We start from the raw sequence: 14,155 nt of genomic DNA on the forward strand, positions 1-14,155 counted from the left end.
TTCCTCCCCCACTCTGCTGTCTTATTCCATAATCCCCTCCCTCACTCTCTCTCTCCCTCTCTCTCTCTCTCTCTCTCTCTCTCCCCTTCTCTCCCTCTGACCCTTCCTCTTCTTATTCTGTTTTATTTTTTTATCACACTGTGCTCAAGTAACATCCCCTGCTTGCTTCTGACGCCATAATAGTGCTACCACTGAGGGAAGGGCCTTACAGTATTTTCCTTTCTGCTTTGTCCTCCAGACCTCTATGGCCACCTAGAAAAAATCCTGAATATAGAAAACTACTTCACCTCATCTGGCTCAGTTCAGGGATACAGCGATTTTGGCAGCCATTCATTTTTCTCGTTGCACTTCCAGTCGAACCAGGGAAGCACTAGATGCTCATTTAGATGTCTTTATGCTCAGAGTAGATGTTATATCATTTTACCGCCGCCATTTCTTCTTGTCATCGCACCTCATCTATCTTCTGTTTTAGTGTTCTGTTCCAGGACTGTATAGAATTGTTTATAGTGTCTTTTTTCTTCTGTAGGCCCAGGATTATTCCCCCCCCTGACAGCATCGTTACAGTGTAAAAGATATTTCCATTTTATGGTGACATTATTTAATATATTAAATTACACTAATTGGACTTGATAACTCTCACTGATTGGTGTCACAGCCCTGCAGAGAAGTGGAATACAGCAACGGCATTTGAAAAACTGGTCCACTATGAAACGCTTTTAATTTATCCTTGTTTATTTCTCTCGTCTGCATGTTGCTCCTACTTGAAATGACGTGCAGTTGTATGCTTAGCACATGTTTGCCTTTCAGTCTGTTTCCATTTTGCTGCATCCTAACAGAAAATATGTTGAGTAGTAATATCTTTAAAGACCCTATAAATTAATGGTGTACCCGAGTGTTTTACAACTTCCTTTACACTCTTGTGCTCACGCTTGCCAATGCAGTAAAAGCCCAGCTCTCATTGGCTGGAGGCTGGGTCATACAATAGCTTCTAAGCTACAGCCAGTACATTGTTTAGTATTTTATTTGAATTCATTTTACACAAATGCACTACATGAAACATTTAAATGAGAGGGGACGAAACGAGAAATGTCTTGCCACTTACAGATTATGTAGTTATTAATACATTTATTATACCAGATACATCCTTATACTGTAAGTGATCGATCCCGCTGTCTGTCTGTGACACAGTTCTGCAGACAGACAGAAAGCCAGTGAAGGCCGCACTGACATTGAGTGATGGGTCTGTACCCAGGGCAGCTGTGCTGGTATACTGGGCCCCGCTGGGCCTGGAGAGGTCCTGCTGATGCACACATCATTAATGCTGAAAGAGATGAATGTGGGTCTGTGCGCTGTTGCACGAGCCCAAAGAGCAGGGGCGATTTGTGTCTGCTTTCACACACACACACAAAGGAAGGACGTGATTTTTGTTTGCTTTTTGCGACAGTGTTTTCTCACCATATGGTCAGCCTGCTTCTTGGCGCGGTGTGACAGTTAAATGTGTCCCCCCAGCAGCCCACTTATATTCTGCCTCTCATCATCATCTTTAAAAGTAGGGCAGCCTACACTCTGAACATAAGGCTTCTCTGCATGGTTATTAACCCAATCACTCACGAGGACAAACGCACAGCACCATAGTGAAGGTACAGGAACTCAAAGGATAATCAAATCTTTCACCAGTTAAACCAATCAAGTAACCTTTATATTTTAAGATCTGTAGCAGTGGACTCAAAGGTGCTTCATTTATGATTTTTAACTGTCAATATGTACACGTCAAATTATTTTGAGTTTTGTTTTGCACCAGTTGGTTAATGCTACAAGTATCTGTATGTGCAACAAGTCATATCATCTGTACGTCTATTCATTACACCACTATTCATCACATAGCAATGCTGCAGATAAAGAATTTGAAAAAGGCAGCCCATTTAAAAAAAGAGACAGCACCTGGCTAAAGAGTAGTTATAGGAACAACTCACCACGATGGCGCTTATTAATTTTGTCTTAATTAAAATGAGAGAAAATTGTAAGTCAGTGTTTTTAAATAAATAGTTCTTAGTTCTGCCTTTGCTGCTTGACCATGTTCTAATAACTTGCTTCTCTATTTGGAACAAGAGTTGTTTACACGCTGTCACTGTGTTTCCATAATAGCCTTTTTTCTCTGCATGACAATGCAATCCATCCAGTGGCTGCCACCAGCGTGGCAGCTGCATGTCCTCATACACTCATTTACAATAACCTTTCACTCTGCTGGCTGCTCTATGCACTGGTTTCAGCAATGGCAACATGTTTTTTTTTATTATTTGTTTGCTTTGTAACCAGAAATATATTAAATATAAAAGAAAATGTTTAACGAGTGAACTCTACACAGTCTAAATTGGTGGGTCTATTACAGGGGAAAGTATATATATATTTTTTCTGTTTTAGAAGTAAGAACAGAATACCTTGCATTATATTCATAAAGTTAAGCTCCATGAATCAGTTGAATCAATTTTGTTGTTTGTCTGTAAACCTTTTTCACTGACTTTCCCATCAACAGAAAAAGCTGCTGCAGCAAATGAGGAGGAGGTGCAGAAGGCCGATGTGTCATCAACAGGCCAAAGTTTGATTGACAAAGAAGCCTTGGGACCAATGATGCTGGAGGTGGGTACAGCGCCTTCTCTTGCTTAATCATAGTGTCATATCTGGGGAAGAAAACACTGAACACTCAAACTGAAGTGCCCAAACCTCCACACTCATACTTAACACTCACATAGGATATACACTCCTCTTTAAATCATGATTGGTATATAATGAAGAGTGCTATCCGCAGAGAACAATCACAAATGGGGCTGTAGTGGTTGTGTGCGAGTGTAGCAGTGTGAAGTGAAAGCTGCCAGCATCTTGTATCTGCCCTGGATTGGCTGTAAATCACGGAGCGGAGCAATGGCCTCGTTGTCCCACGGAGGGCCACTGAAGTGCTTACGTATAATAGGAAGAAAGCAACAGCCTGGCGAATGAATCAGTCCATTGAGCCTGTCCCCTCACTCACTTCCTCCCTCCCTTTCTCTCTCTCTCTTACTTTTTCAGTTCTTTTTTTCTCCCTCCCTCCCTCCCTCCCTCCCTCCCTCCTTAACGTCGCCTCTAGATCTGTCCTGTCATGGAATATTTATAGCTCTCCTGGTCCAGCGTCACTGAATCGACATGCTAACTTGTGGCTAAATATAGCCCACCGCAGCCTGCATGCTCTCCCATCTGTCAGCAGCCCCAAAACACAGTGATCGGCCATTCACACCCTTCTCCGATCAAGCCATGTCCCCCCCCTGTCCGCCAGCACGGGCTCATTACATGATGCTCTGAGGAGAATGGCTGTCGGGTGGAAATGCACCCTCGTGCCCCGTGACCCTCCTCAAGGCTCTTCGCTGCCCACTGACACAGGCACAGAGAGACGAACACGGCTGTGAAAAACATTAGTGTGCTGTTATGAACTTCAGGGAGCAAGTCTTGTTCTGTCTCATGACTGTTGTGACATACAGTTTGCATTCCTGTGACACTGCCGCATATGGTGTTGTGGTTTGATGACATCATTAGAGGGCTCAGATTGTTTTGAATTTTTAAAGCTACAATACCAAAGTTTAGCAGCCATTACATAATTATACATTTTTCAAAATTTAACAAAAGCAACAACTTTTGCCTGAAAATTGGCAAATTTGTGTTGTAAATCAATGAATATCTGATTTGAAAACAATTATGTTGGCCAACCAGACTTTCAGTGCCAGATTCTGGTACCTGCTGGTTTTTTTTATAGTCTGTGCTTCTCACAAATTTAGGTCGGTACTAAAAAAGTTTCATGCTTCTATTCTGGGCCCTGCTAGAGACCAGTTTGACTTGTTTTCAGCAAGATAGCCATGTTTTGTCCTGCTGCAGATATATCATGTTTAGCACAAATGTATGTGAGGAGGAGAGGCGAGGAGAGGAGACCCCGACTCCTCACCACAACAATTCCCTATCTGCTGTGTATTGCACTAGGAAAATGAGCAATATAGGGTCATATATCAAAACAATGGGCTCGGTGCAAACTGGAACAGGTGCACATAGATTGTGGCGGCTAATAGTATATTTATTTAGAGTATGTTCATTTATATAGGCTTTAGTCATCTCTACAGTGCATATTTAAACAGGGCATTGTAAATTAAGTTACAGGCTAACAGCATTATGCAAGAGTGTCTGGAAGAAAGCAAGAGTTGGCACTAGAGAGTGTTTGCTCTGTTTCTTTTTGCCCTACTTGTCCAGCACACAGTCTTTTCCTCATACAGCGTGGACTTGCACAACCATGTTGCAAGTTGCTACCCTTTCTATCATGCAGCCTGAGACAAGATCTTTTTTTAAGTCTATTTTAAGCTCAGGCTGTGTTAATGCAGGCGAGGGGAATACGTGACTGTCCCCCGTGAGATCATATGTAATCTGTGACGTTTGAGTCTTCTTCACCCTAAAATTACCTTGTTGGTTTATTTCCAGGTGTGTTATGCAGTGTAGCTACAAGAACAGGTAGTTGATTATCAGACAGGGTTCTTTATCAGGGGAAGGGAGATAAACAAACCTCAGTCAACAAGCCTTACAGCATGTAAATATATTAAACTCTGCATATTGTTTGTTATAAATACCTAATGTGTGGGGGTGTGAGTGTGTGTAATGATTATCTATGCAGAGGTGAAGGGCAGACACCTTGGCAGGAGTCTCATCTCTTATCTTGACACCAGCTTTTACAGCTTAACAACCACCAGGATTCCTCTTTAAGGGCTCCTGGTGATTTGATGGCCTAATTGACACGATCCTGTGTGTAATTGTTGACCTGGGGCTGTATTATTTCAATTAAGTGCTCCTCCTCCTCCACATCCTCCAACCTCTGCAGGCACATGCTTTTATCCTGCGTTCTTTCAGCCACACTGATGTCAAGCATCTGCAGGGGTGGATGGATGTACCCGGCACACTGAGCACTAATCACCTCTTTTTAGACACTATGCAGATGAGAAGCTTGAGTAGTTTTGTCCTATTTTTTTTTTTTTTGTATAATTTGCTATTGTTGACCATAGAAAAGCAGACATACACAAAGAATAATACTCTGCTGAGCTCACAGCTTCCTCTGCATCTGTACAAAGCCTTTAAAATCCTGGTCATAAACCAAATTTAGCTTCTGCTGTTGAATGTTTCAGATCAGCACAGTAAAATGACCCCAATAATCTATAAGTAGGGAAAAGCACAAAAGGGTAGGTAGGCTTTTAATAACCTACTCCGCTGCAGTATTATTTGTATTAGCAGTGGGAGGTAAATGTGCTCAAACATATTTTTACTGTCCTCTTTCTGCTTCCACTTCGCTGTCAGAGAATTGTCCTGTATCAGTGTGAAAAATAGGGATAAACAAACGCTCTGAACTCTCTCCCCTCTCAGGCCCTGGACGGCTTCTTCTTCGTGGTGAACATGGAGGGCAACATCGTGTTCGTGTCGGAGAACGTGACCCAGTACCTGCGCTACAACCAGGAGGAGCTGATGAACACCAGTGTCTACAGCGTGCTGCACGTCGGTGATCATGCCGAGTTCATCAAGAACCTGCTGCCCAAATCCCTCGGTTAGCCTCAAGCTTATTTCCCCTGCCAGCTCTTGGCTTTGCTCTCTTGCTTTTTTCCTACCTGTCAGTGTCGGTCTCGCTGCGTCACTTGTGTTCCGTACATCTCTCTCTTTTGCCTGACATCGCATGAGTGTCCTCTGTGTTGCATCACTTCCACCTCTCCTCTCATTTACACACTGGTCGCATCTCTAGTGCTTTTCACACAGTGTTCTTTCTCTGTATCCTAACACCATCATGTCTCTTCATCACCCTGTTCAGACAGGTATGTTGTAGGAGGCTGTTTGATAGTGGTGTTTAATTAAAACACTTAAACGTTCCTGGTTAGAGCGGCTGCAGTGAGGATGTGGGAAAGCTGGCTAATAGAAAGCGTTATATAAGCTTTATATGCAAGGATGTCACTGTGCATAATACATATATGTTCTTCATTTTCTCTTTTGCTGATGCTCAGCCCAGACATTTGCTCTTCCTCATCTCTTCTTCCTCCCTCTCTTTTCACCTAATTAACTTCCTTTTTTGGCTTCTCTCCCCTGTCAGCAGTATCGCTCCCTATATTCTCATCTCGTGCCCTTCCTTCCCCCTTCTCTTAATGTTGTGTGTTATTTTTCTTTCTCTTTCTGCCACACACCCTCACCAAGTTCCCATTTTTATGTTCTCACTTTCTCATTACCTAGCCTTACCTCCATAGGAACCATTGTCTTTATTCTAGCATTACTCATCTTCGGAAAACAGGCCATTTATTTTTGTGTGGCGGACGTTTACCTTTTTTCTTCCCGTCTTTTAGTTTTGCCCTTTTCCTCTCCATTTTCTTCTTTCTCGCCTTCTATACCCACGTCCATTTAATATCCCACATCTATATTGCCTCCCCTCAAGAGGTGATGGTAATGTATGTCAGGGCGCCCCATTAGGAGCACTTTCTAAGTCCTTCCTGCGATTCCTCCCCTCTCCTGGTGCTTCAGATTGAGGTCTGAGTGCCCAGCCATCTGGGTGGCAAAGCTGCACAGAGCAGAGTACCCTGGAAATGATCAGTGGGCTGTGTCCCAGATACTGGGAGATTATCAATGCACTGAAGGAGATCACAAACCAGATGGAGTGTGATGGGAGTTTGCTGGAGTGAAATGAGTTGTGTGTGTGTGACTGTATAAGTCTCTTGTTCTTTTCTTAGTGTATGTGTGTGCATATCTGCCTGCACATGTTTGTACATGCATGTTTGCTCACGCCTGTAAAAGTGTTGGAAAGAAGAAGGAAGATTGGCGCTTTAGAGGACATGTATTTGGAAGCCTGGCAATGCTGTGGATAAATGGCACAGGGTTCTGGGTTCTAACTGCTCATTATGACTGATCTCCAGCCATTAACTGCTCTCTCCATCTTACACTCTTTCCACCTTCATTCATTCTATCTTGCCGTCGTTATGTGTTGAACTCGCAGTGTCGTAGCCTCTCTTGGCCAGCTCACCGCTGCTCCTGATTTTCTCTTTTGTTGTTCAGTTTTGGCTGCAGTAAAAATTTGTCAAATAAAATCCCTGAGAAAGCCTCAATGAAAAGCTCTCTGTCCCCTTCTTGCTCCCTTCCAGTGAATGGTGTCCCGTGGTCCAGCGACGGTCCGAGGAGGAACAGTCACACGTTCAACTGCCGAATGCTGGTCAACCCCCTCAGCGAGAGCCAGGACGAGGCGCACGAGCCTCAACAGCAGAAATACGAGACCATGCAGTGTTTTGCCGTTTCGGAGCCCAAGTCCATCAAGGAGGAAGGAGATGGTACGAGAGAGAGAGAGCGTATGTGTGTGTATGTGTGGACAGAGAGTTTACACTACAGCAGTGACCCAACAACATGTCAACAAACAAGAGCAACTCAAAATACCTCTAGTTTAAAACATTTTTGCGATCCAGAAATTGAAGAAGGGAATTGTGAAAAGTGAATTTAAAAATGTCTGAGCATGATCAGGAGCTCAGAGCTTGCAAATGAAATGAGTCAAATCAATTATCCAGAAATACAAAACTCTGAGTCATTCACACAAGAATAGTCTTTGAACACTGGAGAATATAATAAACAGGAAAATAAAGTCTTCTCGAACCTAAAGACCAATGACAAAATCAGAGGACAAATTCATAAGCGTCTTTTACATCTGACTGATTGTGTCTTTGTTGTACAGTGGAACGAAATAATACTTCAGTATGATGTCAATTTAGCTTTATGAATGGAATTGTATGCGAATAGGGGCAACTATAAGAATCTGATGAAGAGCCGTGCTGATGCTAGTCAGCTTATACCCATGAAAAGTTAAGTGACACGAGAGAGAGGAGAGGCCGGGCAGCTGTCATTAAAGCCCATCTATAATTCATTTACATTCCTCACAAATCAGAGCTTATGAAGGAAGGATGGGCTTTAATCGTGTGTGTTGCATCAGGGGACCGGTCTTCTGATAACCTTCAAATAGGACAACAGCTTCATAGAGCAGAAGAATATGGAAGCAGAGAAGGAAAGAAGCTGCTCTTGAGTGTTAACATCTGCTCATCTTTCCTAGGAAGCGGTATGTTGTCTCTGATCTCTTCCAATGTTCAGGCTACATCCACAGTACTACGCTTCCGTTTGAAAAAGCATCAGCCCTGCTACTGATGAGCCTGGCGTCCACACTACAGAGTTTGAGAGCCACTAAAACTGACAAGTTCAAACATGCAGAGCTCTCAAAACTAAATATTCTACATCTTAACTAACTAAATCGTATTTGTTCTGTGGCTTTGATGACTCCGTAACTCCCCTCTGCCAAACTATAACTAGTTGGTTTATCAAAACAATAAGAAAGAAATCATATATTTCACTCCACGTATTTAACCTGTCTTTTCCCATCTTTGGCCACCTTTGTGCACCAGCAGCTTGCCAGCCATACTTTGGCAAATAGATAAACTCGGAATCAGGCCAGAGTTGTGTGCGTGTGTTTCTGTGTGTGTAGTAGTTATGGTTGCAGGAATTTGTCCAGCTATAGACAGAGAAGGAAGGAAGGAAAGCAAGTAAGAGAATTCTTAGACCTATCAGCTGGACCACCCAAGATGCAGTGTTTACAAGTTGAAATGAGGTGTGTGTGTCACTGTCAGCCCTGGCAGGCATTTCTTAGCCAGAAACATGTGTGGGATTGTTGGTATTGCTGGCACAGGGAAGTTAGACGGTGGACGTTTTGGGGTCACCCCAGCCCTGGACTTGGCGTTGTCATCTGTGCGCCTGTTAGAGGCGACTGTCATGATTGAGCGATGGCAATCTTTAATGTTGGGCCAGGGGAGGTGTCATCAGTGTGAGATGGCACTGTAGGTGAGACCAGCCGGAGACACACGCACACACATATACACGCATGCAATCGCACACAGACGCGCACCTTCAAAGGTCACACTTCATCATTTCCCTTGCCAGCAATGGCTGCTCCTCCTCATGAAAGGAACGGGACTCTGATCCCCATGCTCATTAATAACTGTATTAATTATGCTGCCTGGAAATAACATGCATTTAATTTTCTTTCCCTCCCTCTGTCTCTATCATTTACATCCCCATCCTCCCCTCTCCCATCCCCCTTCATCCCTTATGTCTCTGTCCTGTCCTCTTTGTTACATCCTCTACATTTTTTTTTTTTGCTACGCACAATTCTTCTCTACGCTCCTCTGTATCCCGTCTCTTCCCCTCCTGTGTATTCAGACTTCCAGTCGTGCCTGATCTGTGTGGCTCGCAGGGTGCCCATGAAGGAAAGACCCGTGCATCCCACGCCTGAGAGCTTCACCACGCGCCAGGACCTGCAAGGTACACAAGCCAGTCACACATCCAGGAGCTACAAACTATTATAAACAGAACTCAGCAAACCATTTTTTTTCTTAAAAGGATGGGAGGCTACCAAAACTAGCAGTAAGTGAGTAGCAAAAATAAAGCAGTTGTGAAAAATAATATAGTGCTCCACATGAGGCACCACCCCCGACAACCTCATCCCATGTCACCAGCCCATAAATCACCTCCCACTACACAGTTAAGCTATTTGAAGATTATTACATCTTTGGTAAAGTTCTTTATCATCGAGCGTGTTAGTTGAACACCTCTGTCTGCACTGTGGGAGGTAAAGTACCTGTCTGAACACAGGCACAGAGATGCAGACAGTTGTCTGTGTTTGACCTGGTCTTTGATGTGATCAGAATATCTGTGTGTGGCATGCGTACACACATACACAACATCCAATCACACACAATAATTTGTCACAGTAGTTTCACACCCGTACGTCAGTAAGTATGAATGTTTGGCTTTGTGTCTGTTAGAGCAGTTCTAGATATTTTTTTTTTTTCTTATTCAAGATTTAGAGTTACGATTTTTCTCCCATGGTTATTAAAATGTCATCTACAATCTTCCTCTGCCTGAGGGAGCTCGCTGAATATAGTGTACAGTTGTTAAAAGCTATCGCTTTGATTGTCTGTGTGACAAGTCTTTCAGCAGTCTGCTTGTTATCCCTTAAAATGCTTCACTGCCTCCATTTAAATTTCAATCTGGTTACACTGCTACTAGTGTGTGGTGTGTTTGTGTTTGTCTGTACACAGGCAACAAGGTTGTATATGTTGATTTCTGAAGACAGTTGATGCCTTGACAACCCTAGGGATTTTTTTAATTTATCCTTTAAACTATTGTTTTATGTATCTAAAAGTTGATCACACTTAATTTGTAGTATTCTCATGTTTATTCTCATGTATTATTTTGTTTTCTTCTCTTATCTTACGTCACCAGGACAACACCACAGCCGAAATTTCTAGCTGAAGCTTTTGAAAAATTCTTCTTAACCTCTGGTCAACAAGCTGCTCTGCATGTTTATGTTTGAGAGAGACATTAAATCCCCATCAGCTCAGTTGGTGTGTCCATGTGTGACTAAGGCCTTCCTAATCCGGTCCTCTGTGTTTAGGTAAGATTACGTCCCTGGACACCAGTCTGCTGCGGGCATCCATGAAACCAGGCTGGGAAGATCTGGTGAGGCGCTGCATCCAGAGGTTCCACCTACAGAATGATGGAGAGATGTCTTTTGCCAAGAGACATCAGCAGGAAGGTAAAAGTGTAAACTGCTAAGGAGAATACTGTTCAATCCTCAGCTCTTGTTAGTTACTCCCTTCAGTCTGGCGTTGTCCAGCTACTGCACGAGCATATAATGTTTAATTTAATTAGGGCTCCCTCCTTTGTTAACCTTATTCCAATCACAAACAACAGTTTATAATTTCTATTAATGTTTCTTGTTAGCATCTACTGATGTATGTGCACATGTGTCCTCAGTGCTCCGCCATGGCCAAGCATTCAGCCCCATCTACCGGTTCTCCCTCTCGGACGGAACCATCGTGTCAGCCCACACCAAGAGCAAACTTGTGCGCTCGGCCGCCACCAATGAACCCCAGCTTTACATGTCCCTGCACATTTTACAGAGGTATGTCTCAGTAATCTACAGCTGTGTCAGAACCAGAAAGACAAATCTGCAGCATGAACTTTCTTTTACAAGTTTTAGCCTGTTAATACCCTGCAGCGTAACCTGATTGCTCCTTGTGTTCTGCGTGGATGAGATAATATGTGGAAAGTTCATGCTTCCCAATGGTCTGGGTCTTGTGGAGATAATGTCGCAGTGAAATCAGAAAAATATAATTTATTTATCCACTTTTTCTCTGTCGTATATACAGATAGTTTGTGGTTGTATTTAACTATTGCTAGTTAAAAAACAGTCTTCATTTGTTGTGCTTAAATAAGAGTAAAATTATGTTTGAAAAAATCTGCAGCAATCTATCCAAGACAAGCACCAAGACCCTGCAAATTTCTCTATTTTAGCCTCTTCAGTTGTGTCACATTCTGCTCAAATTTGAATTCATCAGCTGTATCATCTGTTTGTTTTTCAACATCTAGGGAGCAGACAGTATGTGGAATGGGCCAGGATATGGGTCCTGGCAGTCAGGCCACAGGGATGGCTCCAAAACCGATGAACTCCTCTACTCCCTCCATGACTCCTCCAACCCCAGGCAGTTTGCCAGGTTCGGGGCCTCAGGGCCAAGACATTACCTTTAGCAGCAACAGCACGCCTTTTTCACCCCCAGGCCCTGCTGGACCCAGAGAACCAGCAGCCATGGGCCATATGCAGGGCTACCGTTTTGGCTGCCCCCCACCACACAACCACACTGGTGGCATGCAGCCACCACAGCAGAGCCCAAATTGGAGAATGAACAGCCCCTCTCGCGCTAGCCCCAGCCCAGCCGGAGGGCCACATCCGCCTCAACAGAACTCAATGCTGTCACCCAGGCACCGAGGTAGTCCCGGGGGGGCGGGCAGCCCTCGTGTAGCAGGAGGCCTGCACTCACCATCCCCAGTGGGGATGTGTGGCGGAGGACCTGGATCAGCAGGCAGTAGTAGCACCACTAGTGCCCATGCTAACAGCTACACTAGCAGTTCTCTGTCAGCTCTGCAGGCCCTAAGTGAGTGTCATGGTGTAGGACACGGGCACGGGCCCCCTCACGCACACACACTGGGGTCTCCAGACCGGAAGATAGGCTCCCCAGCAGGGGTCACACAAGGATCAGGGGTAAACTCTCATCTGATGTCAAAAATGGGAGGAGGCTGTGGTGCTGCAGGTGGTACAGGAGACTCATTTGGCCCTCACACAGAAGTGGGTCAGGGCCACACACAGGGTCAGACAGAGGGCAACCTAGCTGAGGCCAAGGAGGAGAGGGAAGGGGCGCCCGAGTGCCATGACGCTCACAACCGTCTTCATGACAACAAGGGCCACACCAAGCTACTGCAACTGCTCACCACCAAGCCAGAGCCTCTAGAGACACCCCTGTCCCCTGGTGCAGGAGGTGAGGGCAAAGACCAGGCTGGGACAGGGGTCAGAGGTGGCCCCACGGGAGGAAACACTCACGCCACATCCCTCAAAGAAAAACACAAAATCCTCCACCAGCTTCTGCAGAACAGTACGTCTCCTGTAGACCTGGCCAAACTCACTGCAGAGGCCACAGGCAAAGAGCTGGGCCAAGACCAAACCCAGGGTGCCGGTAGTACAGCTACCGGGGCGGACATTGCTCCAAAGCAGGAGCCACTGAGCCCTAAGAAGAAGGACAATGCCTTGCTACGCTACCTACTGGACAAGGATGATAATGCACTGAAGGACAAGGTCCCTAAGCTGGAGCCTGGGGAGGTGAAGGTTGAAGGTGGCAAAAACACCCATGTTAAGCAGGAGAAACAAGATGCAGGATACGACCGGGCTGAGCAGGTCAGTTTCTTACATTACCTCACTCTGACTGTGTGCACATTAAAAAAGAGCTATTGATTTTGATAAAAAAGTAAATTCTATAATGCATCATTTACATCTTTGAAATTTTACAAGAGTAAAAGGTACCGGAGTTGTCTTAAGGGATTAGTAAAATGTTTCATTTATATAACTATAATAATAATTTTCTAGTCTTAGACACTCAAAGCACTTTACACTGCGTCACATTCATCCATTCATTCGTACAGCACTTTGATCACTCACACACTGACCGCACAGCCATCAGAGGCTATTTGGGGTTCAGTGTCCAAGGACACTTCGACATGCAGACTGGACTCTTTAGCTCATTGCACAAACCCAAACTTTTTGCCCTGTGCTGCTCTACTTATCTCTTCAGCTCTGTGTCTGAGCATTAATCTGGGTTAGGTAGCAGATGTTTGCTTCTCCAAGTGCCATGTTCACACATGATGTTAGAGCTAACCACACAAATGTTCTGGCAGTGTAAAGACCAAACAGAATTTGTGACCTATCTACAGTCACATTCATATTTAGTCTTGTCATATACACACAAGACATCCTGCATGTTTTTTTTTACTCCCGTATATAAACACATCTGGTCCTTTTGACTGCCTATGTGTTGGCAGCACATGCTGAGGGAAGCGTTTCGCCAGCTTCAAACAACTGTGACATTTGGAAGGAGCCCCTGTGGTTCTCCAGCCATTTGATCCTGTTTGCGTTTGGCCAGAACCCTCAGGTTTGGCACAGAGCGCCGGTCCGACCTGGCACCCAAGACAGACGAGGAGAAAAAGAGTAAAGAGGGGAGTGAGCAGGGAGAGTGTTGCTGGTGAAACTCACCAGTTCTGTGGATCAGGAGGCTTAAGTTTTCGAATTCTCTGCTGCGGGAAAACATTTTTTATCAGACACATCACTGATAAACCACAGAACTACATAGAAATAAACAATTTTACATGAATGCTCTTTGCTATCTCTTCCTCCTCTTTTCTCTCAGAGCCTTCCTCTTAAACCAGTCGGGTAATCAAAGACGCAAAGATGCTCTTTAAATGTCATGAACATGGAACTACAGCAGTGTCCAAACTGATCGTGATCCTAGTTTAGAGTATTGATGGATGCATTGGAAATGTGCACCAGTATAGGTTTGACCAGGATATTAGGGAAAAAAAGCTTTTTAAGACTTAGTCGCTCCCTAATTATCCTCCTCCTCCTCCTTCGTGGCACATTCTGCAGAAACCATGTTGTTTTCGCTCTCACACAGACAGAAGGACAGTGGTACATAATGTCAGCTAGCTACGC

At 44.4% G+C, this 14,155-nt stretch overlaps 1 protein-coding gene across 4 annotated transcripts in view; it reads left to right on the forward strand.

Annotated features, from left to right (window-relative positions):
- Positions 1-14,155, forward strand: part of ncoa2 (nuclear receptor coactivator 2) — a 56,596-nt gene that overhangs the window by 26,669 nt on the left and 15,772 nt on the right. For all 4 annotated transcript variants that reach the window (XM_035141940.2, XM_035141939.2, XM_035141942.2 and 1 more), the window contains exons 5-11: positions 2,534-2,637; positions 5,422-5,599; positions 7,170-7,352; positions 9,277-9,378; positions 10,514-10,654; positions 10,876-11,023; positions 11,491-12,847. In XM_035141940.2, coding sequence (XP_034997831.1) covers positions 2,534-2,637; positions 5,422-5,599; positions 7,170-7,352; positions 9,277-9,378; positions 10,514-10,654; positions 10,876-11,023; positions 11,491-12,847 — 2,213 coding nt within the window. The remainder of the gene's footprint in view (positions 1-2,533; positions 2,638-5,421; positions 5,600-7,169; positions 7,353-9,276; positions 9,379-10,513; positions 10,655-10,875; positions 11,024-11,490; positions 12,848-14,155) is intronic.

The sequence above is a fragment of the Hippoglossus stenolepis genome, chromosome 19, assembly GCF_022539355.2.
Source record: "Hippoglossus stenolepis isolate QCI-W04-F060 chromosome 19, HSTE1.2, whole genome shotgun sequence".
NCBI lineage: Eukaryota > Metazoa > Chordata > Actinopteri > Pleuronectiformes > Pleuronectidae > Hippoglossus > Hippoglossus stenolepis.